The sequence below is a fragment of the Arabidopsis thaliana genome, chromosome 4, assembly GCF_000001735.4.
Source record: "Arabidopsis thaliana chromosome 4, partial sequence".
Classification (NCBI taxonomy): domain Eukaryota; kingdom Viridiplantae; phylum Streptophyta; class Magnoliopsida; order Brassicales; family Brassicaceae; genus Arabidopsis; species Arabidopsis thaliana.
In genome coordinates this window covers 16,406,805-16,428,222 of record NC_003075.7, presented here as the reverse complement: position 1 = coordinate 16,428,222, position 21,418 = coordinate 16,406,805, and the positions used below count along the sequence as shown (strand labels likewise).

At 38.7% G+C, this 21,418-nt stretch overlaps 8 protein-coding genes and 3 long non-coding RNA genes across 22 annotated transcripts; 3 read left to right on the top strand and 8 right to left on the bottom strand.

Moving 5' to 3' along the window:
- Positions 1–209: 209 nt before the first annotated feature.
- On the top strand, positions 210–1,740 carry TAF8 (TBP-associated factor 8; the record flags this gene model as incomplete). 2 transcript variants are annotated; one of them, NM_001342279.1, is made up of 2 exons in its annotated part: positions 210–589; positions 1,643–1,740. In NM_001342279.1, the coding sequence occupies exons 1-2, from the start codon at positions 391–393 to the stop codon at positions 1,738–1,740; spliced, it is 297 nt and encodes a 98-aa protein (NP_001328816.1). In that variant the 5' UTR covers positions 210–390. The 2 variants fall into 2 exon arrangements, with proteins under 2 accessions (NP_001328816.1, NP_567964.1); NM_119599.1 differs by lacking the exon at positions 1,643–1,740 and having other exon boundaries at positions 213–1,584.
- Positions 1,038–1,545, bottom strand: AT4G34345 (uncharacterized protein; the record flags this gene model as incomplete). The annotated part of the gene is made up of 2 exons (NM_001342280.1): positions 1,262–1,545; positions 1,038–1,225 (listed from the first exon to the last, which is right to left on the bottom strand). Coding segments are annotated over exons 1-2 (333 nt in total), but the record flags the coding sequence as incomplete, so codon positions are not given.
- Positions 1,741–2,313: 573 nt separating the features above from the next.
- AT4G34330 (transmembrane protein, putative (DUF677)) lies at positions 2,314–3,599 on the bottom strand. Its single transcript, NM_119598.2, has 2 exons — positions 3,111–3,599; positions 2,314–2,997 (listed from the first exon to the last, which is right to left on the bottom strand). Exons 1-2 carry the CDS (start codon positions 3,508–3,510, stop codon positions 2,333–2,335), a joined length of 1,065 nt encoding a protein of 354 aa, NP_195159.1. The 5' UTR covers positions 3,511–3,599; the 3' UTR covers positions 2,314–2,332.
- Positions 2,333–3,507, top strand: AT4G34332. Its single transcript, NR_142390.1, has 2 exons — positions 2,333–3,198; positions 3,316–3,507. It is a non-coding gene; the product is annotated as an other RNA (long non-coding RNA).
- On the bottom strand, positions 3,551–3,778 carry AT4G08975. Its single transcript, NR_142243.1, has one exon. It is a non-coding gene; the product is annotated as an other RNA (long non-coding RNA).
- Positions 3,779–4,236: 458 nt separating this feature from the next.
- On the bottom strand, positions 4,237–7,807 carry AT4G34320 (transmembrane protein, putative (DUF677)). 2 transcript variants are annotated; one of them, NM_001342278.1, is made up of 3 exons: positions 7,749–7,807; positions 5,343–5,817; positions 4,237–5,078 (listed from the first exon to the last, which is right to left on the bottom strand). In NM_001342278.1, exons 2-3 carry the CDS (start codon positions 5,785–5,787, stop codon positions 4,399–4,401), a joined length of 1,125 nt encoding a protein of 374 aa, NP_001328759.1. In that variant the 5' UTR covers positions 5,788–5,817; positions 7,749–7,807; the 3' UTR covers positions 4,237–4,398. The 2 variants fall into 2 exon arrangements, with proteins under 2 accessions (NP_001328759.1, NP_195158.1); NM_119597.4 differs by lacking the exon at positions 7,749–7,807 and having other exon boundaries at positions 5,343–6,387.
- AT4G08965 lies at positions 7,657–7,856 on the top strand. Its single transcript, NR_142242.1, has one exon. It is a non-coding gene; the product is annotated as an other RNA (long non-coding RNA).
- A 631-nt stretch (positions 7,857–8,487) lies between these two features.
- On the bottom strand, positions 8,488–14,249 carry AT4G34310 (alpha/beta-Hydrolases superfamily protein). Of its 10 annotated transcripts, none has more exons than NM_001342271.1 (10): positions 13,352–14,249; positions 11,852–13,017; positions 10,583–11,725; positions 10,387–10,428; positions 9,824–9,900; positions 9,531–9,615; positions 9,330–9,413; positions 9,128–9,229; positions 8,922–9,020; positions 8,488–8,827 (listed from the first exon to the last, which is right to left on the bottom strand). In NM_001342271.1, exons 2-10 carry the CDS (start codon positions 12,947–12,949, stop codon positions 8,681–8,683), a joined length of 2,877 nt encoding a protein of 958 aa, NP_001329732.1. In that variant the 5' UTR covers positions 12,950–13,017; positions 13,352–14,249; the 3' UTR covers positions 8,488–8,680. The 10 variants fall into 10 exon arrangements, with proteins under 10 accessions (NP_001329732.1, NP_195157.2, NP_001329733.1 ...); NM_119596.4 differs by having other exon boundaries at positions 11,852–13,000; NM_001342276.1 differs by having other exon boundaries at positions 9,503–9,615; positions 13,352–14,243.
- A 258-nt stretch (positions 14,250–14,507) lies between these two features.
- Positions 14,508–15,450, bottom strand: AT4G34300 (Cupredoxin superfamily protein; the record flags this gene model as incomplete). Its single annotated transcript, NM_119595.2, has 1 exon — positions 14,508–15,450. One exon carries the CDS (start codon positions 15,448–15,450, stop codon positions 14,509–14,511), a length of 942 nt encoding a protein of 313 aa, NP_195156.1. The 3' UTR covers position 14,508.
- A 387-nt stretch (positions 15,451–15,837) lies between these two features.
- Positions 15,838–17,432, bottom strand: AT4G34290 (SWIB/MDM2 domain superfamily protein). The gene is made up of 2 exons (NM_119594.3): positions 17,023–17,432; positions 15,838–16,217 (listed from the first exon to the last, which is right to left on the bottom strand). Exons 1-2 carry the CDS (start codon positions 17,338–17,340, stop codon positions 16,101–16,103), a joined length of 435 nt encoding a protein of 144 aa, NP_195155.1. The 5' UTR covers positions 17,341–17,432; the 3' UTR covers positions 15,838–16,100.
- A 5-nt stretch (positions 17,433–17,437) lies between these two features.
- Positions 17,438–21,282, bottom strand: AT4G34280 (transducin family protein / WD-40 repeat family protein). The gene is made up of 10 exons (NM_119593.4): positions 21,102–21,282; positions 20,579–20,645; positions 20,230–20,480; positions 19,606–20,137; positions 18,895–19,512; positions 18,371–18,814; positions 18,061–18,255; positions 17,902–17,961; positions 17,750–17,812; positions 17,438–17,662 (listed from the first exon to the last, which is right to left on the bottom strand). Exons 1-10 carry the CDS (start codon positions 21,137–21,139, stop codon positions 17,579–17,581), a joined length of 2,352 nt encoding a protein of 783 aa, NP_195154.2. The 5' UTR covers positions 21,140–21,282; the 3' UTR covers positions 17,438–17,578.
- Between the last annotated feature and the right edge of the window lie 136 nt (positions 21,283–21,418).

Sequence of the window (21,418 nt, the reverse complement as noted above, 5' to 3'; positions counted from 1 at the left end):
ACGAAATACCGCAGAAAAACTTATTTTCAACAAAATCAGCCACGCCAATTTCTTATAAAATTTTCCAATAATTTTTTGGGTTATGATTACTACAATTTACATTTGTTTAATTTTAAACCAAAATTTTGGTCTAAAAAAAAAAAAAAAAGTTGGTAGTTAATTTTGGGGTTGGAGCTCTATATAAGCGAGAGATGGCAGGATTCTCAAGACGCATTTCTCTCTGTCTCTCTTTCTCTCTTCATATTTCCCGGTGCTTCGTCGACGTTAGGTCTTTTCCGTTGACGGAGGCAAATTTCTTCGATTCTCTTTAAACCGGCGGTCCATGTGGTCTTACCGACGAGAAAACCCTAATTTCAGGGATTAGATAGCTTTTTGAAACAAATTAGAGCAATGAACACAGAGAGAGCTCAAGAAGGTGATAGGAACGATGCCGCATCTTCCTCTGGCTGCTCCGAGTCCTACGAGTTTAGCCACGCAGCCGCTAAAGCTGCAGTAGCTCAGGTCTGCGAGAGCGTTGGGTACGAGAATTTCAAGGATCCAGCTCTCGAATCTCTATCTGGATTCGCACTCCAGTACATTCTTCAGCTAGGTAAAACCGCTACTTCCTTCGCTAATCTAACTGGTAGGAGTCAGTGTAACGTGTTCGATATCATTCTCGCTTTGGATGATTTGACTGATAACAATGGCGAACAAGGAATTTCGTCTGAGAGTTGTTCATTAGGTCGTTCGATTAAACTTAGGGAGATTATCGATTTCGTTAATTCGAGTGAAGAAGTCCCTTTCTCGCAGCCATTGCCAAGTTTTCCTGTAGCTATAAGTGATAGGAGTAGGAAGATGATCCCAAGCTTTGTTGAAATTGGTGAAACTCCACCTGGGAAACATATTCCTTTGTGGCTACCAGCTTTTCCTGATCCTCATACTTATAAGGAAACCCCTATGTGGATCGAAAGAGTATCAGATCCAAGGGGAGATAAGATTGAACAAGCGAGGCAGAGACGAAAGGCTGAGAGAGCTTTGTTGAGTTTGCAGAGGAAACTTGTTTGTAAAATCTCCTCAAGGAATCCTGTGTGGGGAGATATGGATGGTGTGAAAGAAGAAATGAGAGATGATGAGAGTGAACTGCGTTCTGTATCGTCCGGGGAGAAAGTCGAATCATTGAATAGAGATGGCTTATCAGTGATAGAGGCATTTGCTCCTGCTATGGAGGCTGCAAGAGATGGGTTTTCTAGTGAAGCTCACACTGAATGGAAGAAGAATAAACCTGTTGCTCTTTCTAAGCTCAGAACCGAGAAGAAATTTCTCGGACAACCTTTGGATCTAAGTCTACAGATGAAGGGTGAAGATAGACCCATATCCTTTGTGCGTGAGGAGGATAGAGATGACAAAAGAAGAAGAGCGGAGTTCATTTTGAGACAGTGTATGGAGAACCCAGTAGACCTCAATCAGTTGTAAAATAAGTGATTCATTACAGTCTGTGTAGCGTACTATTAATCTTGTGATTTGTAACCTTTCTTTATACAGGCCTATGTTATGATTATGATTTTGTGACTGAAAGAATGAGAATTTCTAACCTATCTTTTAGGCAATTGATATGATGTCTTTCTCATGAGATTCTTGTTACATAACTTAATGTTAGTTTCAGTTTCATGTCTCATGAGTGGGAGCCAGGGACCAGTGTGGAAGGAGTTTAGTCTTGTATCATTGCTATATTTCCAAACCAAGTCAAGTGGTCTGAGGTAAGTATATTTTCTTTGGTCGACATGTGTTTTGCTTCGTGATGTTTATGGGGTGTGAAACATATCACTGTATCAGAATTAAGATTATGTTATGTCAATTAGTTGAGAGCTCGAGGTTAGAAAGGAAAGCTAGGTTATTGAGTTGGGGCCTTGTGGATTAATGTAGGATTTTGCTTTGGACACTGGGCGATAGATAAGAGACTTACTTCTCTCGTTAATCAAGCCTCTTAAGAGTTTACGAGAACTGAATCCTATCACAGTTCCTTTAACTAACACCCCTAGTTTTCAGATTCCATACTTATGATTTAGTTTTTCGTCTATTAGCCCACCACTCTGATATCAGTATATATAGACTCCTGGCAGAACCATCATTTTGATAGTCTCAAATGTGAAAGTCTTGTCTCCCATTGTTTTCAATCATCAAAGAATACAGAAAATGCAACAATCATCATAAACAGTTTGAGTTATTGGACTTTGATAGGTATATACATTCAGAAAGAATCTGTACTATTATTATTTATTGTCTTTGAGCATTTCATCATTTGTAGCAAGAACCTGAAGATGAGAGAAACCGGGTAGTTCCTTTTGTGCTTTCTTCAGGTGCTGCAAGTAGCATTAATAATCCTCTGGAGAATCACAGTCCTTGCCCTTCTAATATCGGTGCTACACATATCAGCCTGGATCTCCAATTCCTCTACGTTCTTCTTAAACACCTCAAGCTGCGTCTTAATCGCATTGATCCCAATCTTGACTGGACCAAGCTCCCCCGCATATTCCGCATTCTTCACCATCCCCCTGATCTCAGTATCCAACCGTTTAATCAAATCCTTGATATTATTTAAATCCTGAACCGCCACATATGTCCCTACATACATCGAACTGAACACCTCTGTCTGCCCTTTGATTTCATTCTCATAGTTCTTCCACAGCGAGTCGATCCATTTCCCCATAGATCCCACTGGGGGTGTAGCTGCAGCGAGAGCCGCAGCCACATGAGGAGCCGCCATAGTTGCAGCGAGAACAGAGCAGATGACCAGAGTGGCAAAGGTAGCCATGAAGATGATGCTGGAGAGTTTTCGCCATGTGCGAATGCGCTTGAGCTTCTTGTCGAGCTTGTTTTGACGACGCTGAAGCTTATCGAGCATCCACTTCTGCTGGTTGTAAACAGATTGGAACATCTTGAAGAAGTCTTGGTCGAAAGGTCTGTCTGCGTCTTTGAACCTCTTCAGCTCTTGAAGTGTCTTCTTGTATCCGTTCCCATCTGCGAACCAGAAAAAGATGAGTGTTAAAGTCAAAACCAGAAGAAAACAAAAGAGAAAATAAGAAAAGTCTTGCCTTGAATAAGGCTCTCTTCTTCAAAATGCTGAACAGCACCAAGAATGAAAAGGTGATTAATTTGTACTCCTTGCAGGCCTCTCTTCAAAGCATTAAAGAAGTCGAGCGTCTTCAAGCTAGTCTCAAAGTAAGCTTCGACGAACTCAAACATTTCTTGATTCTTCCAAATGTCTTTCTTGCAATCCAAGATCACTTTGGCCACTTCTTGGTTCATGTCCAGTAAACTCCCAATCACTGCTTTCAGGGAATCAAACGAGAGCGATCGAACCTCGACGCCTGTAGCTAGCGTGCTTATCACGTGACTCGTCCGTGCCTGCATACGTGTGTCGAAAGACTGAATCTCCATGTCTTCTTTACATGCAGCCTCGTACGATCTCAGTTCCGTTGTGTAGTTCCTACCCGATTTCTCCTTTGACTTTCTGCTTGTTTTGTTTCCCATTACAACGCAGTTCCGAGTTCGATTCTGTATATGAATAAAACAGATAAACCAATGAAAGATTGAACTCAAGTACTTCTTATGATAATAATGCATTTCAAACATAGAAATGCGTTTACAGATTAAAGAAGAATCTATAGACTAAAACAAAACCTTAATCAATTAGGTCGAGACTGAGAGAAACGATCAGTGAGACAAAGATAAACTTGGTCGGGCGTACCAGGAGAGGCGATAACACAGGACAAGAAAACAGATTGGGAGAGACAGAGAGAAAAAAAACTTGTACACATATATAGAGTTAGCTTTTCTCTATTCTCATGTAATCTGCATCCACATAACTAATATATAATTAGTGATTTATGTATACATAAATATAAGAGTAAAAACAATAATAATTCTAGATTTTTTAAGATAATAAAACTTCAAAGCTATTGATATTTTCCATATTATTTTTCAATATTTAATTTGATATTAATAGTCATATCTTTTTAAAAATCTAAAACAATCCATATCTCATAAATTAACAAAATTTAAAAGCTATTGATATTTGTCAAAATTTTATAATTATCAATTAAAATTTTAACTCACATATTTTGAGTTTTTTCAGCTTGACTCCTATCATTTTCCCTAGTTTTCAGATTCCAAACTCATGATCTAATTTTCTACTTTTGAGTTCGTTTTAGTATATCAGCCCACTCTCATATTGATAGAGATCAGCAAAAAGGAAAATTAGAGAGAAAGAAGTTAACTATGAAAAGACTTGTCTCCCATAGTTTCAATCATCAAAGAATACAGAAAACGCAACATACATTTACAATAAACAGATTCGAGTTATTTAAACATTGATAGTATTAACTCAGAAAGAATCTTTACTATTCAAGATTTCATTATTCAAGTGCTACTACTAGCATTATTAGGGTGCTTGATGATCCTCTGAAGAATCACAGTCCTTGCCCTTCTTATATCTCTGCTACACAAATCTGCTTGAGTCCCCAGTTCTTCAACATTCTTCTTAAACACCTCAAGCTTCTTCTTTATATCATCGATCCCAATCTTGACCGCGTTATGTTCCACAGCGAACTCCGCACTCTTCACCATCCCCGTGATCTCAATCTCCAACCGTTCGATCAAAACTCGGATATTATCCAAATCTTTAACCGCCACAAATGTTCCTGCCTGCATCGAACTGATCACCTCTTTTTGCCCTTTGAGTGCATTCTCATAATTCTTCCACAGCGAGTCAATCCATTTCCCCATTGAGCCTAGCGGCACGGCTGTAGCTGCAGCGAGAGCCGCAGCCACAGGAGGAGCTGCCATGGCTGCAGCCACAACAGAGCAGATGAGCACAGTGGCAAAGGTAGCCACAAAGATGATGCTGGAGAGTTTTCTCCATGTGTGGATGCATTTAAGCTTCTTGTCAAGCTTGTTTTTACGATGCTGAAGCTTCTCGAGCATCAGCATCTGCTGTTTGTAAACAGATTGGAACATTTTGAAGAAGTCTTCGTTGAAAGGACTCTCTGCGTCTTTGAAATTCTTTAGCTCTTCAAGTGTCTTCTTGTATCCGTTCCCACCTGCCAACCCAAAAAAGAGTGTTAAAGTCAAAAAATTAAATAATTAGGATGAATTATATATAATGCCTCGTTACTACTAATGATTAATATTACTCCTATTTTAAAACAGGATTTGAAATTAGAAATTTCAACTGAAAAATGCATTTTCATAAAACAAGACAAGATGAAACTTTATTTCTCCCATCCCTATAAATTTATTTTGTTGGGTATAACTCCCATCCCTAATTAAAACCATGAAAAACAAGAAAGAAATAAAAGTCATACCTTGGACAAGGCTCTCATCTTCAAACTGTTGAAGAGCAACAAGAATCAAAAGATGACTATCACGAGCTCGTCTCAAGCCTTTCTCCAAAGCAGCACAAAAATCAAGTGTCTTCAAGCTATTCTCAAAGTAATCTTCGACAAGCTCAAACATTTCTTGATTCTTCCAAATGTCTTTCTTGCAATCCAATATCACTTTCACCACTTCTTGGTTCATCTCCAACAAGCATTGCGTCACTTCTTTCAAGGAATCGAACGAGAGCGCTCGAACCTCAACCCCCGTAGCTAGCGTGCTTATCACGTGACTCGTCCGTGCTTGCAAACACGTGTCGAAAGATTGAAGCTCCGTGTCTGCTTTGCACGCAGCCGCGTAGGATCTCAGCTCCGTTGTGTAGTGCACGCTCTTAGCCGATGTCTCTTGTGACTTTTTGCTTGTTTGGTTTCCCATTAGAACGTCGCAGTACCGAACTCGATTGATCTGAATATATGAATAAACCAATGAAGATTGAGCTCAAGTAATAATAACTTTTATGATAGAAATGCGTTTGTAACATAGAAACGCGTACAAAAAGAATGAAGAAGAATCTTTATGTACTAAAACAAAATGGTTCAACGATGAGAGAAGTTTAAAGAGAAATGATTAGCGAGAAAGAGATAAACTTGGTCGAGCTTATCAGGAGAGAGACAACAACAACAACAACAACAGAGAGAATTTTCCGGGAAAAAGAAAAAAAAAAGATTTGGGAGAGAAAAAGGGAGAAAAATAATGAATATAAAAGAGAAAAGATATTGGGGAAAGAAAGAAGAAGCTTGAAGAGAGTAAGAATGAGAATCGTTAAAGGAAATGGAAAATAGCTTGCACGCATGATGATGATGAGAATTAGGGCTTTGTATAACGCGGGAAGCAAACGTTTACTCTCTACTTAAGCCGCCTTTTGGCCTACGCCAATACTTACAAAACAAATCATCTTTTTTCACAATCTACTGTTTTTGTTTTTGTGTGCGTGTCAAATTGATATTAAACGTATTCTATACATTTCTGTTTTTGTTTTTGTGTGCGTCACCAATATGTAACGTATTCACAATATCCCTCTTTGAAGGAAAATAAACACACACAATCTTTCTAAGGATTGACACTACAAAGTACTGTTTTTTCGTTGTTAAAGAACTACAATTTTTTTGTTTGTTTATGAAAGAACTACAAAAAAAACTTCGAAATATTGTTGCATTTACATATATAATTGATAAAAATGTATTTACTCACTAAACTATATATAATGTAATGGCTAAAAAATGTTACGCACTGTTTTAGTTTTCCATGCACTGGAGTTAGACAATATATAGTTATGATTATGTGATGAGTCATCAACTCCTTATCTCATTAGTTATTTGTATTTGAGTATTTCTCTATATTAGACATGAATCTACACACAGAGTTAATAGTATAAGTATTTTTCTGATCTTCTCAAACGTGTGATAATCGATACGACGATGTGAATTGTGACGATTAAAATGTATATGGCCCTACCCGAAATGGTATTTGAAAATGTGTGTTATTTAAGTTCTTACACGATAAGTCTCGTATTTAATTGTGTTGACTTGTTTTATATATTTAAAAATGCAGCATATAGCCATATATTTTTGTTATCTCTCGCTAGATATTCTCTTTAATTTCTAACAGTTTCAAGATTAAAAGCAACGGGGCATCACACAATTAAAATTCATGCAAATATGTGTTTGTTATTATATAGGGGCGGCTAATGGGTTGAGTATAAATGTAGATTAAGCAACAAACAAAAAACGAGACACACCAAAGAAAAAAACACTTAGGAAGAAACTATCTGCCTATATCATTCTATTCAACGAAATATTTTTAATCAATAAAATGTGATTATTCTTATCAAGATATGCACATTTGCATACGTATGGGATTTTTCCAATGAGTGTGTCATTGTTGGGTAGAAATCGTGATGTATAATTTGTGCATGATTAGCGATATGCTGATATATATAAGTGTGTGCAGAAAGCAAAACAATGACATATTATAACTTAGGTTACCCGAAATCGATGTGTGATTGTGTGAAAAGAAAACAAGATTATACCCAAAATAAAACATAGAAAAGATTTTGGTGGACGAGTAACTGAGTAAATGTGCTAAACAAGCTTCCCTTTTTTTACCCAAAAAATAATAACAAACTTTTAATTCAATCCATTTTCTTCTTCTTTTTCCCTCTTTTAGTGGATTATAATGGAAACTATACCAAGCAAGCCTTTAATGTAGTAATCACACTAATCATTAACCACATAATAGATGAACACATTAATAATTAGAGCTTGCTTGAAGGAAGTATGATGGTTAAGAAGATTAACTAATGATTAAAATAGATGAACACATTAATCATTGGATACCTTAATTAGTAAGCAGTGGTGTTGAGCAGAACTTGAAAACCTTAGAGCTTCTCTTCTACGTTGTATCTCAAAAGTATCAAAATTGTGTTCCTCAGCTTCCCTTTTTATACTTAACGAGATCTTGCACTACCAGCTTGGAGAACAAGTCTTGGAAACAGCTATCTCTCTTAGACATTGACCAAAATACCCTTAATCATGCTCTTTTTATTTTTTCATTTTAAAATTGCAAAAGCATTCCATGAAATATGAGTTCGATCTATCATCTATGAATTAATATAGTTTGTTGTTCGAAGAAAATTTAATAAATGTAAGATCTCAGTGTATCACTTAAGGTAAATGTGAAAATGAAACCAGTTTATATTAATGTTGGACATTATTAACATTTTCTTTTACTCTTCCAACATTCATTCATTCTTACGTCAAATTTAAGAAAACACTACAGTACGACGTAATGGCAAATTAGTAATAATACCAGAAAATTCGGAGTGGGTTGTTTGTTGTTATATGAGAGAAGGAAGTAAACGTGGGACACGCGTCGTATGATAATTGGATTAGTGCTCTAAAGTAAGTATTCTGAGGAAAAAATGAGAAATTGCCACCAATACGCTACGTCACGTGCTTTTGTAACGCGTTGCCTTGCTTGCTTCCACAAGTCACGTGATTATTTTTTTAATTCTTTTTCTTGTTATTAAAATCATCATCGTTCGTTATTCATCACGAGTTTAAGAACACTGGCAAATGAAATTGAGAATCTTTATATTTACTTCCAATTGTGTAATCCAGTAATACAGATGAAACAATGTGTAAAATGAAACAAAAGAGCCTAAGCGTGGTTCTTGTTATGTACACACAAGAAATGAAAAAAACTATAGCGTCAATTAGCCAAAACCAATGACCTTTGGTTCATCTTCGGTTAACCTAACCATGGTTAATCAATCATGTATCCCAGGTTCCCGTTTAACATGAGGTTTTAATCGCTGTGCGCTGAGCTTGCGCAGGAACTGCAACGCCTCTGTATACGAAGGATCCGAGCGGCTCAGTGGTTTACATGAATTTATATGGTCTGTTGACTCCAACACCTGTGTGTCATATATTCAAGTAAAACCAACAGCGTTGGAGTTTGAAATTTTAGTTAAGCCTTTATTAAGGGATTTTATAAATGGAGGTACTTACAACAAGTTCACCAAATCCTGGGTATGCTGATTCAATTGGCACGATTTCCATCCGAAAAGCCCATCCTCCATAGCCTTCCACGATTGGGGTTACTTTTGTCTGCAATTAGAGGATAAACATTCACCACAGAGTTATTCGAACAGAGTCATGTAATGATACAAATCTAAAGAAAGAGACTCATTAGTGTAATAGAATAAATCCACAACCTCACAGAAACTAAGGACTTCAACAACCCCTTTCTTATGGAGCTGGCGAAGCAAGTCATTGAGCTCAACTAGTCTTGGAGAACCACTTCGTAGCTCTCCTATCTATCACAATTCAACATCCATAAGGCTCATTAGTTACAGAGAGATTTGGTGATGGTTTAAAGGATTAAGCCAGCTCAATAAAGTAATAGTGTTTACTAACAGATGGAGCCGGGCGTAACACAAGACCCATTCTCCACGGCATATCTGCTAGCTTGCTGCCAAAATGTGGGCAACTGTAGAATACCTGAAAGTGACATTAACTTTTAAATAGCTGATTCGCTAAGACAAAGCTCAAGAAGATATAGAAATATGATGATTAAGATAACAGAAAACCAGATAAGCATGATGCGTTGATACATACAACTCCAGCAGTGTTATTGACTAGTTTATCAAGTTTTTCTTCCTTTGCTTTGTGTAGAATCTGCTTCACGACAAGACCTCCCATACTGCAGCATAAACGTTACTTGATCAAAAATTATGTATTGATGTTCCAGGAGACGACATTTAAATTCAATGAAGTAATTCACTACTGAGAAAAACACCAAGATATATAAGCCTTAACAGTTAACAAACCAGCCAGTATAATCACTGAACAGGACAAATAAGTTTGCAAAAGGGAAATATCTATTGTCAGACACCATAAGAGATTCAGACCTGTGAGTCACAAAAACAACAGGTCGGTCTCCAATGCCTGCTGAGACGAGCTTTTCCAATATCATAGAACTAACTTCCTGCAAATTAGCAAAATTCCATCATCAACAAAAGAAACTGCAGGCTAAGTGATAATGAGATGAAGTAGAGAGTACACAAACGGAATGCTGTCTGTAATCAATAACCACTCACTAAACTCTGATCACATTCCAGGAAAAAAACGACAACAATTGTTCATCAAATCCATAATAATGGTAAATTATCCTAACCCTTAGCAGTAGATATAAAATTATGACAGTTTAACTGACAAATACTGGCCAAGACCTCTCAAAATATACGAATGTGCAGATACAATCCTCAACTCTTTTGTTAACTCCTCTGATTATATATATACTATATAGTGTTGTTAGGTCCTAAAACTGCAGCAAGCTTATATCTGAACTAGGGTTTAACATATGGTAACCGTAGAAGTGTTTTCATTTATTAAATAATTACCGCAGAAATTTTACTCACATGAATAAAAAAGGGGTATAATTTCCTGAAACAATTAATAATAAAGACTGTACCTGAAGTGGCAAGCTAGCTCCAGACCATTCCGTGAGGTTTGTCTGTATCAAATATTTCAACGAGAATCAAAATGGCAACTATCAATGCCACATGGAACAGATGTGTACACAGCAAATCGATCGAACAACCAATTACAAAGATCCTCATAGAGTAGGTATAAGCATGCATACAAAATAGGCTAAAACTCAGACATACCTTGTATTTAAGGGTAAACAAGCGAGCTTGAGGGAAATCATTTGAAAGCCACTCGCTCGGCCAAAATGTTCCCAGCTTTCCTGCTTCCTGGTCAATCTTCTCCACCAAGCCAGATTTGGTAGAAGATTTATCCTCAGCAATTCGCCAAGTTTTAAAGGGCCCACCACGCAAGCCATGAAGAAAGATAACATCAAATTCAGGATCATGTACATGCGAACCACTACTGGAAGGATCTATGGAGCTAGACAGATTGCTAGCATCAACAACATGGTCTCCGACTGTATCAGTAACATTTGCTGGTTCACCTTCACTTGAGGATTCGTTCTTCTTACCACTTTGACGTTCTTTTTCATGACACTTCCAATGGGGTAGGCCGGGATTAATTAAAAATATCATGTCTCCATAGCGAGGACAGTTGCTGTTCATGTTAGAGATGTCTGGCTTGGAACTGCCACCGTCTCCTGATCCACTACCATCTTGCTGATTGCAATATACATTTAACAGAGAAGCTCTTGCATAACTTTGTGTCTTAGGGTCATTGCAACAGGAAATATTTCCTTTTGCACAATCATCAAGCCATTTGCACCATGTCTCATCAGCTAAAATGATTTTCTGGACTTGCGGTAGAAGCGAAAGAATAGTTAGCAATCTCGCAGCATGCCTTCGGATGTGCGCACTAGCTGGGACTCTGACACTACATGGATCCTGAATATCTGTGATTGAAGATTCACCAAGACTATCTGGAGTTCGGTCTCGAGCCTCAAGGGCTCTGGATGCATCATAAGCTTCTATTGCACCTAGCTTCTCATAATCATCACTTAACAGAAAGCGCCTTAGTAAACAAAGAATACCAAAATCAACTATTTTGTTCTGGCATACAGAATCTTCAGCACAAACATCCGTCAGTGACTTGATTGCCTTAATGGTTGCCAATGCAGACTCAGCAGCATTAAATTTAGGGGGGCTATCCTTCTTTAAATTCTTAATTGGTACCGCAAAAGGCTCTGAAAGGAGCAGATCTGCCAGTGGAACATTATTGACAGACTCTGGGACTGTACCCAGTTGAGCCATGGCAAGATTAACAACAGCAACTGCTAACAGATTGGTTGACTGAGTAGCAGAAGTAACTTTGGACTGATCTACCTGCATGCGAAAGAAAATAGCTTTTGTTACAAAAATAAATTGAAAGATATAACTAAACTAAAATAGACATTATTCTCATCTATTCTCTGTTCAGATGCAGAATCAATGACCATAAATTTTATGAACCTTAGGTTTCTCGTTTTTAGGTAGGCTAGCTCCTTTAGCTGACACCGTCTTACTGTGGTTCAAAATCTCATTCATTATAAGGGTCAACCATCCCTGAGATATCGGGACAGAGTGTGGTCCATAGTCTTCAAAGGTGCGTGAAAGGATTCTTCTTGCTGAAGATTGAACAGTATCAGATGCAACTTTTCCAAGAACCCATGAAAGTAGTATGCCGGACCATTTCTGACTCTCTTCAAGAGATAAATGCATGTCACCAGCACAGAGTAATTCAAGAGCCTTTGACAAACCTTCTTGCACTGCTTTGTGTTTTCTCGTTTTCCTAGCACTATCTCTCATCAGATGAAGACCCTTCTCCATTACCATCTTCTGTGCTTTGTCACTTCTGTCGACAGAAACTAAAAAGGCAGACAACGCAACTTGAGCCAGAGAGATATCCTCAGTTTTACTGGCATGTGAAACAGTGGCAAGTAAACTGGAACTCCAGTCGGAAACAGAATCACTTAATGGAAGCTTGAGATCCTCTAACAACAGCCGAGCCACCAAACTCCCATGCCACTTCACAGTCCTCTCTGGTGCCATTAAAGCTGTCATGACAACTTGCCCATCACGATCGAGTTCTTGAATATGAGATCTATTTGTATCAGAAGCCATTGCCCAGTTTGCCAGTGCCCACGCAGCAAATGGCACTGCGACATGTTGACAATGTAAATCATCCCAAAGGCCAGGAATGACGGCAGATGACAAATTAGCTTGTGAAGAATTATCATGTTTACTAAGCAATGCAAATGTTTTAGGAGTCTCCTCTCCCGCATTAGCATTAAGGTCACCCAACGGTGCAAGCCCACTGGTTCTTGATAATCCCAGAACTGTGGTTCCTTCAAGGATTTTAATTCCAATTCCCTTAATCCCACTTCTTCCATCGTCACTGTCATCATCTTTTTCTGGCTCATCAAAATACATACCACCTTCCTCAATTACTTGAATTGCAGCAGCAATATCTCTCATCGTAGCATTTCCAGGCAAGGATGACTTGAAAGGTGTCTTTTCTATAGTGTCACAGTTGGAAGTGACGATATCCATTATGGCAGCCACAAGCATGCTCCTACCTTTCAAAGAATCAGAAATATCGAATGAACTACGTCTTGAATGCTGCTCCCAAAGAAAAGCTATATATCAATGGCAAAACACAACCAGAAGCATAACAGTATCAAGAATCAGATGTATCAAAAAGCTTCTAGTGTGTTAATGAGAAAGAGAAATCTACAACTTGACACATGATAAACAACCCTAGCGATATACAAAACTCATTTTTCTACAACAACTACTTGCTGATCATAGATATGTGCTTTGATTCTTCTAAATCCAAAAATGTTACCTAGAGTCATATCAGCTGGCTAGTATCTATCCATTAGATCTAACCAGACTAATCCATTTAATAACGAGAACAAGTAATCACTCGAAATTTAATCATTTCAAGCAACTAGTGGAAGCAAAACGGACCTTTTTGTTTTTTGGTTGACACGAGAATACGAACTTCAGTAACTTGGGCACTGCATCGGGCCTTCCTAGAGCGTCTTTCCTCACCGTTGGATCAGCAATAAGATAAGCTAGAGCCCTAGCCGCTTCGTCCTGTGCCCCAATTCTGTCGCCGGGAATGGCCACCGTCTCCAGTAACCAATCAACCACCGCACCACTGCCAGCTCCAACGAGAGCGGCTCTACGAGCAGCATTTGCGGACGCTATATCGGCTAAAAGAGCAGCCACACGCAGCTCGAATCCCGCACGCACCTCATGATTAGCTGAAGAGAGCACAGACCTAAGCGACTGCCACAGAACCGATACCGCAACACCGGTCTGTCTAGCATGATGAACCACTCTCCTCAACGAATTACCGGATTTCTGAACAGCGTCCTCGATAGACTCGTATATACGGCTGTTTCCGCTAGGGCTACGATTTGATTGATCATGATCAGAAGGGATAACAGCGGAATACGCAATAGCGGTGGATAAAGCGGCGGCGGAGAGAACAAAAACGGATTTCTTAGAGAAGGAGGAAGAAGGCGAGACGGTATAAATTGACCGGAGAAGACCTCGTGATTGGTGTGGCGGCGGAGACGGTGTGAGTTTAGGTTTAATGAGATTCAAGGAAGGACCTGAGGAACCGTTGGTTGGCGCAGAAGAGGAGGAGAAAAATCGAGGAAGACGGTGGAAGAGACGACGGTGTGAAGATCGGAGAATATTGAAACGGAGACGAATCATTCTCTATTTTCTTCTTCTTTTGCGTCCTTTTCGGAATTAAAATTTGTTCTCACGTTTTTATTTGAATTAAAGATTGTATCATTTGGAATATTGAGGATATGCGATAACGAAGGGGAAGATTCTGGCGTTGTTGTGCCCGTAAGAAATAATTGTGACATGGCGGTTTATAGATTTTTGATTTATTACTGTTTTCTTTCTTCTTAATAATGGTTTTGGTCTAGTAACATTTTTCTAGTTCTTAAAAAAAATTATATTTTCATTAACAGAATATATTTTATTCCGAAGGTTAATGCATTTGGACTGTTTAATAAAAGAAAAAGAGCATCATAATCTGAATATGTAACAAATTAAACTAGAAGTTGAAAGGAAAAAAGATAACAAGTGAAGTGGATTTAGAGTTAGTGCGAAGAAGGGTGGGGAATCGGGTGGACAGAGAACTTCATGTTGTGGTTGCAGTCGTTGTGGTCTCCACTGACGAAGTAATAAGTATGAACCTTACGGAGAAGCAACTTGAAGCCTCTTGATGATGAACCTCCTCGTGCAACCAGCTTCTTGCCTCTGGCCACATTGCATCTCTTGAAGCTCTTCATGTCTGGGAGCAAGTAGACGTCGTTCTTCTTCTTGTCATGGTGGTGCTTCGTCTTGGATTGTGTTTGGTCATTGTTGTTGTACGTGAAAACAAGAACATCGTTGACGTAGAATGGGGCATGCTTTGCAGTCCATTCTGTGTAACCGTATCCGTTTTTCCATACAGTAACCGCAATCTTTCTTCCCAGCGATGGAGCCGTGTGATTGTGTGTAGAACCAATGATGCTTGAGTGGTTTGAGCCCGAGCTGTGACCGTTGTGGGTAGGACCAGCAATGCTTGAGTGGTTTGAGCCAGAGCCGTGATTCTTGTGTGTAGAACCAACTATGCTTGAGTGGTTTGAGCCAGAGCTGTGATTGTTATGTGTAGAGCCAGTGCTGCTTGAGTGGTTCGAGCCAGAGCTGTGACCGTTGTGTGTAGAACCAGTGCCGCTTGAATGGTTCGAGCCAGAGCTGTGACCGTTGTGTGTAGAGCCAGTGCCGCTTGAATGGTTTGAGCCAGAGCTGCTTCCCCAACCCCAGTTTGTATCTGTTCCGTCCGAGCTCCATCCCCAACCCCAGCTTGAACCACCCGAGTTGGAGTCTGAACCACCAGAACCCGAGCCAAAAGAACCGCCAGAGCTCCATCCCCAATCCCCGTTTGAACCAGACTGGCCGGAACCCCAACTCCAGCTCCACGCGTCAGCACTCCCAGAGAAGAGGAACACAGTAACCATGAGGAATACAAGTAGCTTGCGTGCCGCTGAGAGACCCATCACTTCTTCTTCTTTGATATATATATATTGATACTTTCTCTTCTTTATCTTCTCTTCTTTTGGTTTTTGTTATTGTGAGCTCTTTAGAGTTTAAGGTTCTCTATATATAGAGACTAGGGTGGATTAGAGAGTCGGTTCCCAATTTGGATTGGAGATCTGAATTTTCATCATGTCGTCTCAAATCAATAGTGAAAAGGATTTCCCTTTTTAATTTCGTTTTTAACAAAATTAAGAGTGGTAATGTGTAATGTGTTCCACTTCAATTTTCTTTTGATATTTTAAGAACCTTTTGGTTATATGACTTATGAAAGATTTCTTATGTTTAAGTTTGCTTGATAAAAGAAAAACACTACTTGGTTGCATAAAACTTCTTAAACACTAGTATTTGATAAAAGCATTACTTCATGCATTAGAGAGATTTCAAGTCCTAAGACAAAAAAAAAAAAAAAAGAGAGGAATATTTTAACTGCAATGGGAAAGCAAATGAGCACATAACCGACATAAGATATCCTCCAAAGGCTTATAAACTACTTGGTTGCATAAAAACTTCTTAAACCCTAAATTTACTAATATGTAATCTGATCTTTCATGGCCTTTAGTAGCTCAGCAAAACATAGGCCAATGATTGTCTTCTCTCAGCCAAAATTCATTCAGAGAAAGTGAGGACCAATGAGTTTTGCAATCTCCAAGAACCCAACACGTTCTTTGCCTTCAAATATCTTCTTCAGCTTCTCGTCGCAGAGTATATCCCTCTTGTTTTGTGGGTCCTGGGAGAAGAAACATTATTCAGTTAGCCCACAAATTCCACACAGATAGATAAAAGATATACATTACTATTGTCATAAAAAATGTTTCTTTTGTTGAAATTTTAGCACAATGAACACTTAAGAATCTATACAGAACAAGTAAGAGTAGATTACAACATGAGAAAAAAGTACAAACTAACGTCTTAAGGTCAAACCCCAGTATGGACATGTCTACATTTGTTTCCATTACACAGCACAAAGAGTCATTACACAGGGACTAGTATAATGCCAAATGCATAGGTAATACATTGGTCAAGTACAATGATCAAAGAACATCAAAAGTCATTACCAAAACATATCCACTAAAGTTTATCATCACAACAATGATAAAATAATTTGAAGCAATTAACCAGTCATATCAAAAGAAGTTCAAAACCCCAAATTCAATCTCACAATCCGTTGAATCCTTCAAAAGTTTATTATAACAAACATGAAAGAAACAAATACGGTAAGTAACATGACGACTAATCACAAGAACCTGTTTCAGTCTAAACTAAACAGTAAAGAAACTCCAGATTCAACTGTGCATAACAAGACACCACAAGACAACCTTATCCATTTCTTAGAAGCTCTCCATCTAAACCCATAAGCAATTCAAACAACCCACTTTACTTTTGTCTACCAAAAACCACAACTACTCTGAAACACCAAAAAACTTACCCTAATGAGAAATCACCACAAGAGACTTAAAAAATTTCCACAACCAAAACCAAATTAGAGCACATAAAGCATTTCAGAGAGAGTAAAAAAAGAGAGAAAGAAGTACTTGAAGGTCATGTTCCTTGATGTAAGCCCAAATGCGTTTGAGAGCTTGAGTACGAGGGATTTCAGGAACGCCAACGACATCCTGCATCGCCTGGGACACTGGACGAGGCTTCATGATGCCACGTGGCTCCCGAGTCTTGGTCGTGGTTGTCGGGTCGGAGGAAGCCGCCGCCGCGGAAGTTACAGCTCGAACCATGCGCAGGTTAGTCGGATGATTAGGGGACAAACGGAGCGAAGATGGAGACAACATTGAGCTGCGCAACGGCGCCGTATCGACGCAGAGAAAAGTAGTAGAGAAGATTCCAGAAGAAAGAGCCATTGTTGTGACTGTGTATGAGAGTGGATTTGAGAAGACGAGAGGTTTTGTGTTATCCTTTTCCTCGGAAGTTTTGCTTATATAGTCAAAATTCGTCGTTCGACCTAAACTATTTTTTTATTTATCACCGAAAAATAACATTTTCATTTTTTAATATTCATCGTATTCTATTAGTACAATAAATACAACAATACATGAGTCACTTGTTTTTTTTTGTGAAGCCTCTCTTTTGGTTTTATCATCAGCCTCCCATGCTACTTGAAGGGTAGGAACGGAGACCATGAGATTCTTCTGCTGTAGAATCTCTTGACGCTAACAAATTCACCTGCAGTAACATTTTTGTCATCAACAGTACTAAGAATTGGGAACTTTATCTGATACAACAGAAGCACTGTTTTTTTAATAACGCTACCTTGACTATTTCAGAAAGTGAGCTTGACCGTGCGTACGCAGCCAATACACTCATATTGAAATCCTGCAAGAGATTAGCAATACACAAGTTTTGAAAATGCCATAAAACTTTCTTATCAATGGAAATTTGATTGGTAAAGTTTGTCAACTTACCCTGAAGGGGTCACCGCGTAGAGACTGAACATACATCATGGAAAAGTCCGAGCCGTTTCCCTGCAAAGCCAAACCAAATCACATAAGTAAAGTCACATTCATACGGTTATATATTATACGATTGTTTCCATGTTTTATAGTTTAGAAGAAACAATCTACCTCTAGAGTTACATCCCTAAGTCGTCTTCCAGTTTGAGCACAACAAACACGGATCACATTCTCATCGCAGCTTCCACTTATGATGTAGTCATTACCATTCATGTAGTATGATCGAGTATAGTTCATCGAGCTTACTCTTGGGACTATCTCAAAGTTCAGATGAAGCCTTCCATCTACTGTCAAAAGCTGCCTCACCTGGGAAAATGGTCAATGGGTTGTTAAAAATCAATAGAACAACGCCAAATATATCCAAAAGGCTAATCTGATGCAAAAAGCTTCATAAGTAAAACTAAATGGTCCATTAGAGTACCTCGTTGTCTACGGCTGATGCTAGAAGATAACGATCATCTGGAGAAAAGCAAACCATTACATTTCCTTTCGTACTAGAAGCGGTGTAGCATGGTCGGGATGGCTCTTGTCTCAAATCCCAAAGCTTAACATCTTTATCGAAAGAAGAAGTCGCAAAAAGAAACGGGGAATGGTTCGAAAATTTCACCACGTTAATATGCTCTTGATGCATATTAGCAAAAACCTGTAGGCGTGTTCCCCTACCAATGTCATACAAAGCAACATCCTTCGAGTATCCGCTAGCAAGAAATAGTTGGTCCGTCGAATTAGCATGAACCGACGTTAATTGGTCAAACTCATCAAAAGTGACAGAACCAGAAGTGGAATGACTGCTAGTAGTAACCGTGGATGACGCTTTTTGGATGTCGTACAGCTTCAATGAGCCATTGGCTGAGCCAGCTATAACCTGGAAATAGAACAACACTTTGAGATAAACAACTAACATAACTGAAAGAAACATTGGTAGCCGAAAAATTGTAATCCTACCATAGATGGATATATCTTGAGCCAACAAAGTCCCAAGATGGTACTTTGAGATCCATTAGATGGGATGTAACGGAAAATTTTCCCACTTTCGTGATTGAGAACAACCACCTCGCCATCCAAAGTCCCAAATACCATTAGGCTAGGATCTAGTGGATGATACTCAAACTGCCTTGGACATAATCTACTATTATCATCTTCCTGCTGAATCCTACTACTCAAAAAAGGAAGTGAATGCAAGAGAGGCGAAGCAGGCGATCCCATTTTAGCTGCACAAAGCGATCTTTTATAGGAATTCTGAGATTTCCCCTTGCTTGATCTTTTTTCACGGTTCTCAAGGACTCTAACTACACTTTCCTTCTTTCTCTTGTACGGTAAGTCCTCAAAGTTTGCAGAATATGTTTCAATGGCCTTATCTCTATCACTCTTTCTGATGGCCAAATTGTCCAACACTTGTAATTTGGGCAGAGAGTTTATCATGTACATCCTGTAATGCTTTTCAGAACAGATCGGTGATGCTTTAGAGGATATATATTTCAACCCAACATTCCCAAATTGCCTTGTGAACGTATCAACGGGTGAAACATCTTTGGGTTGGTACGGCATTTTCCCTCTCCTAACCTGCCAAAATGGTATAAAAAAGCTTTAACCATCCCAGTGTTTTGTCTCATTGTTTGACTTACAAACAAGAAAAATTGGTTGTTTTGTTTTTACCTTTTCCCTCATGAGTACTTCTCCATTCAACCCTGCAGACACAGAGACATGTGAATCCAAATCATCTTGCTCAGGAATTTTATACGAGAAATCCATGCTATGAAGAGTCTCTTCGACAGGTAAACTAGGATCCATCTGTTCAGCAACGTCCCACATATCTGCTTCAACGGGAGGGTCTGATTCAATAAATGTGTTTATATCATCCTTGGTAGATGATGATGGTGATGACTCTGAATTGAGTGGGCTAGAATCACTGCAAGAGATCCAAATTTGAAACCGGAGCTCCTTAAGAGAAGGGAGTTTCAAGAGAGCAGCAGCTGATGTCCAAAGATCTGACACTAGAGTGTCACACATGGAAAGATATGTCAATTTGGGCATGCAAGAAAAACAGTCTTCTCCAAAACCAACTATACGGTTCTTATCGAGTATAAGGGTGTGCAGCTGTGTGAACTCTCCTACGATGTTAAGCTTATGGATATGCATAGACCTCACATTCAACACTTTGCAGCTCAAACCTTGAAAGAAAACGTCCCTGAAAGTAAAAAACCAATCACCAAAATGAAAATGGAAAACTTCAGAAATAATGCAAAAAGAAAAAAAGAGAGACAAAAAACCATTGCTTACTGCCAGAAGTTTTTCCCGAAAGAGTCATGTAGATGAACAACTCGGAGTTTTTGATTGACGGAACGGATTAAGGGCAATGCATAATGATCTTCTAACGAACAAGCGGATCTCACAAATAGATCTATTCCTTGTACCTCAGATGTGTTGATCTCATTGCATAACTCGAGAAGCGGGAGATAGTCATCGTACTTCACTCTATCCACGTAAAGGTTCATAATGCATCTTTGATTCCTTGACTTTTTAACCTCCGCCTAAAATTCAGTTGATCAGGTTCAATCGTAGTTTATACTCAGACTAACACTAAGATTAAGCTAAACAGATCTTCTGGACAAGGAAAAAGTAATCAAACCTCAAAGAAAGCAGATAAAATGGCAGTGTTGGGTAGGATTCCATGCATCTTGCACAATTCGATATACCTAAAACCAAAGATGAATCAAATCCATTAACTTGAATACTAGTAGAGGAATCACTTAGCACACATTATAACTAAATAACCCAGAATTAAACAAATTAATAAGCACCCCGAAACAGAAAAAAAGCCATGACTTGACAAAAAAACTTGCCTTCTTTGATTCCTTAAGAGCAAAAGCTATAGAACAGAATCAAAAAACAATCCTCAATCAAAGGAAGATGCAGAAATTCAGACAAATTCTCACGAAGAACACCGACAAAAACAACAGAATCGAAACACAACCTAATTTACTGAAACCGTTCCTCCAAACTCATCAATTTTAAGAAAAGGTATTTACAAAGTTTCAGTCTTTCAGACAAAAACCCAATCCTACGAACACATCTCTAACTTTTCTGTCTTAATTTCAAAAGAGTAGATAAGATATACACATAGAAATAGAAGGTGAAAAGAAAAAACTCACTTCTCCTCAAGGGTTGCTATTTCAGTGAGCGTAGCCATTCAATCAAATCTTAAGATGATTAAACTCCGACTTACTTTCCTTTTACTCCGATGTTATCAGAAAAGTTTTTTCTCTACGAAGCAGCAACTCCGAACATATCAAAGACTTTGCACCAAAACCCGCCACCTGGCTTAGAAGCTTTTTCACAATTTTTGTGTTTTTAAAAAACCTATAAATAAATGAGTAGTGCACATAAATTAGTTTTGACCAAAACGGCTCCAACTTTAAATATTAAAAAGATAGTGTGTCTAATTCTATCTGATTCACATTGACGCACA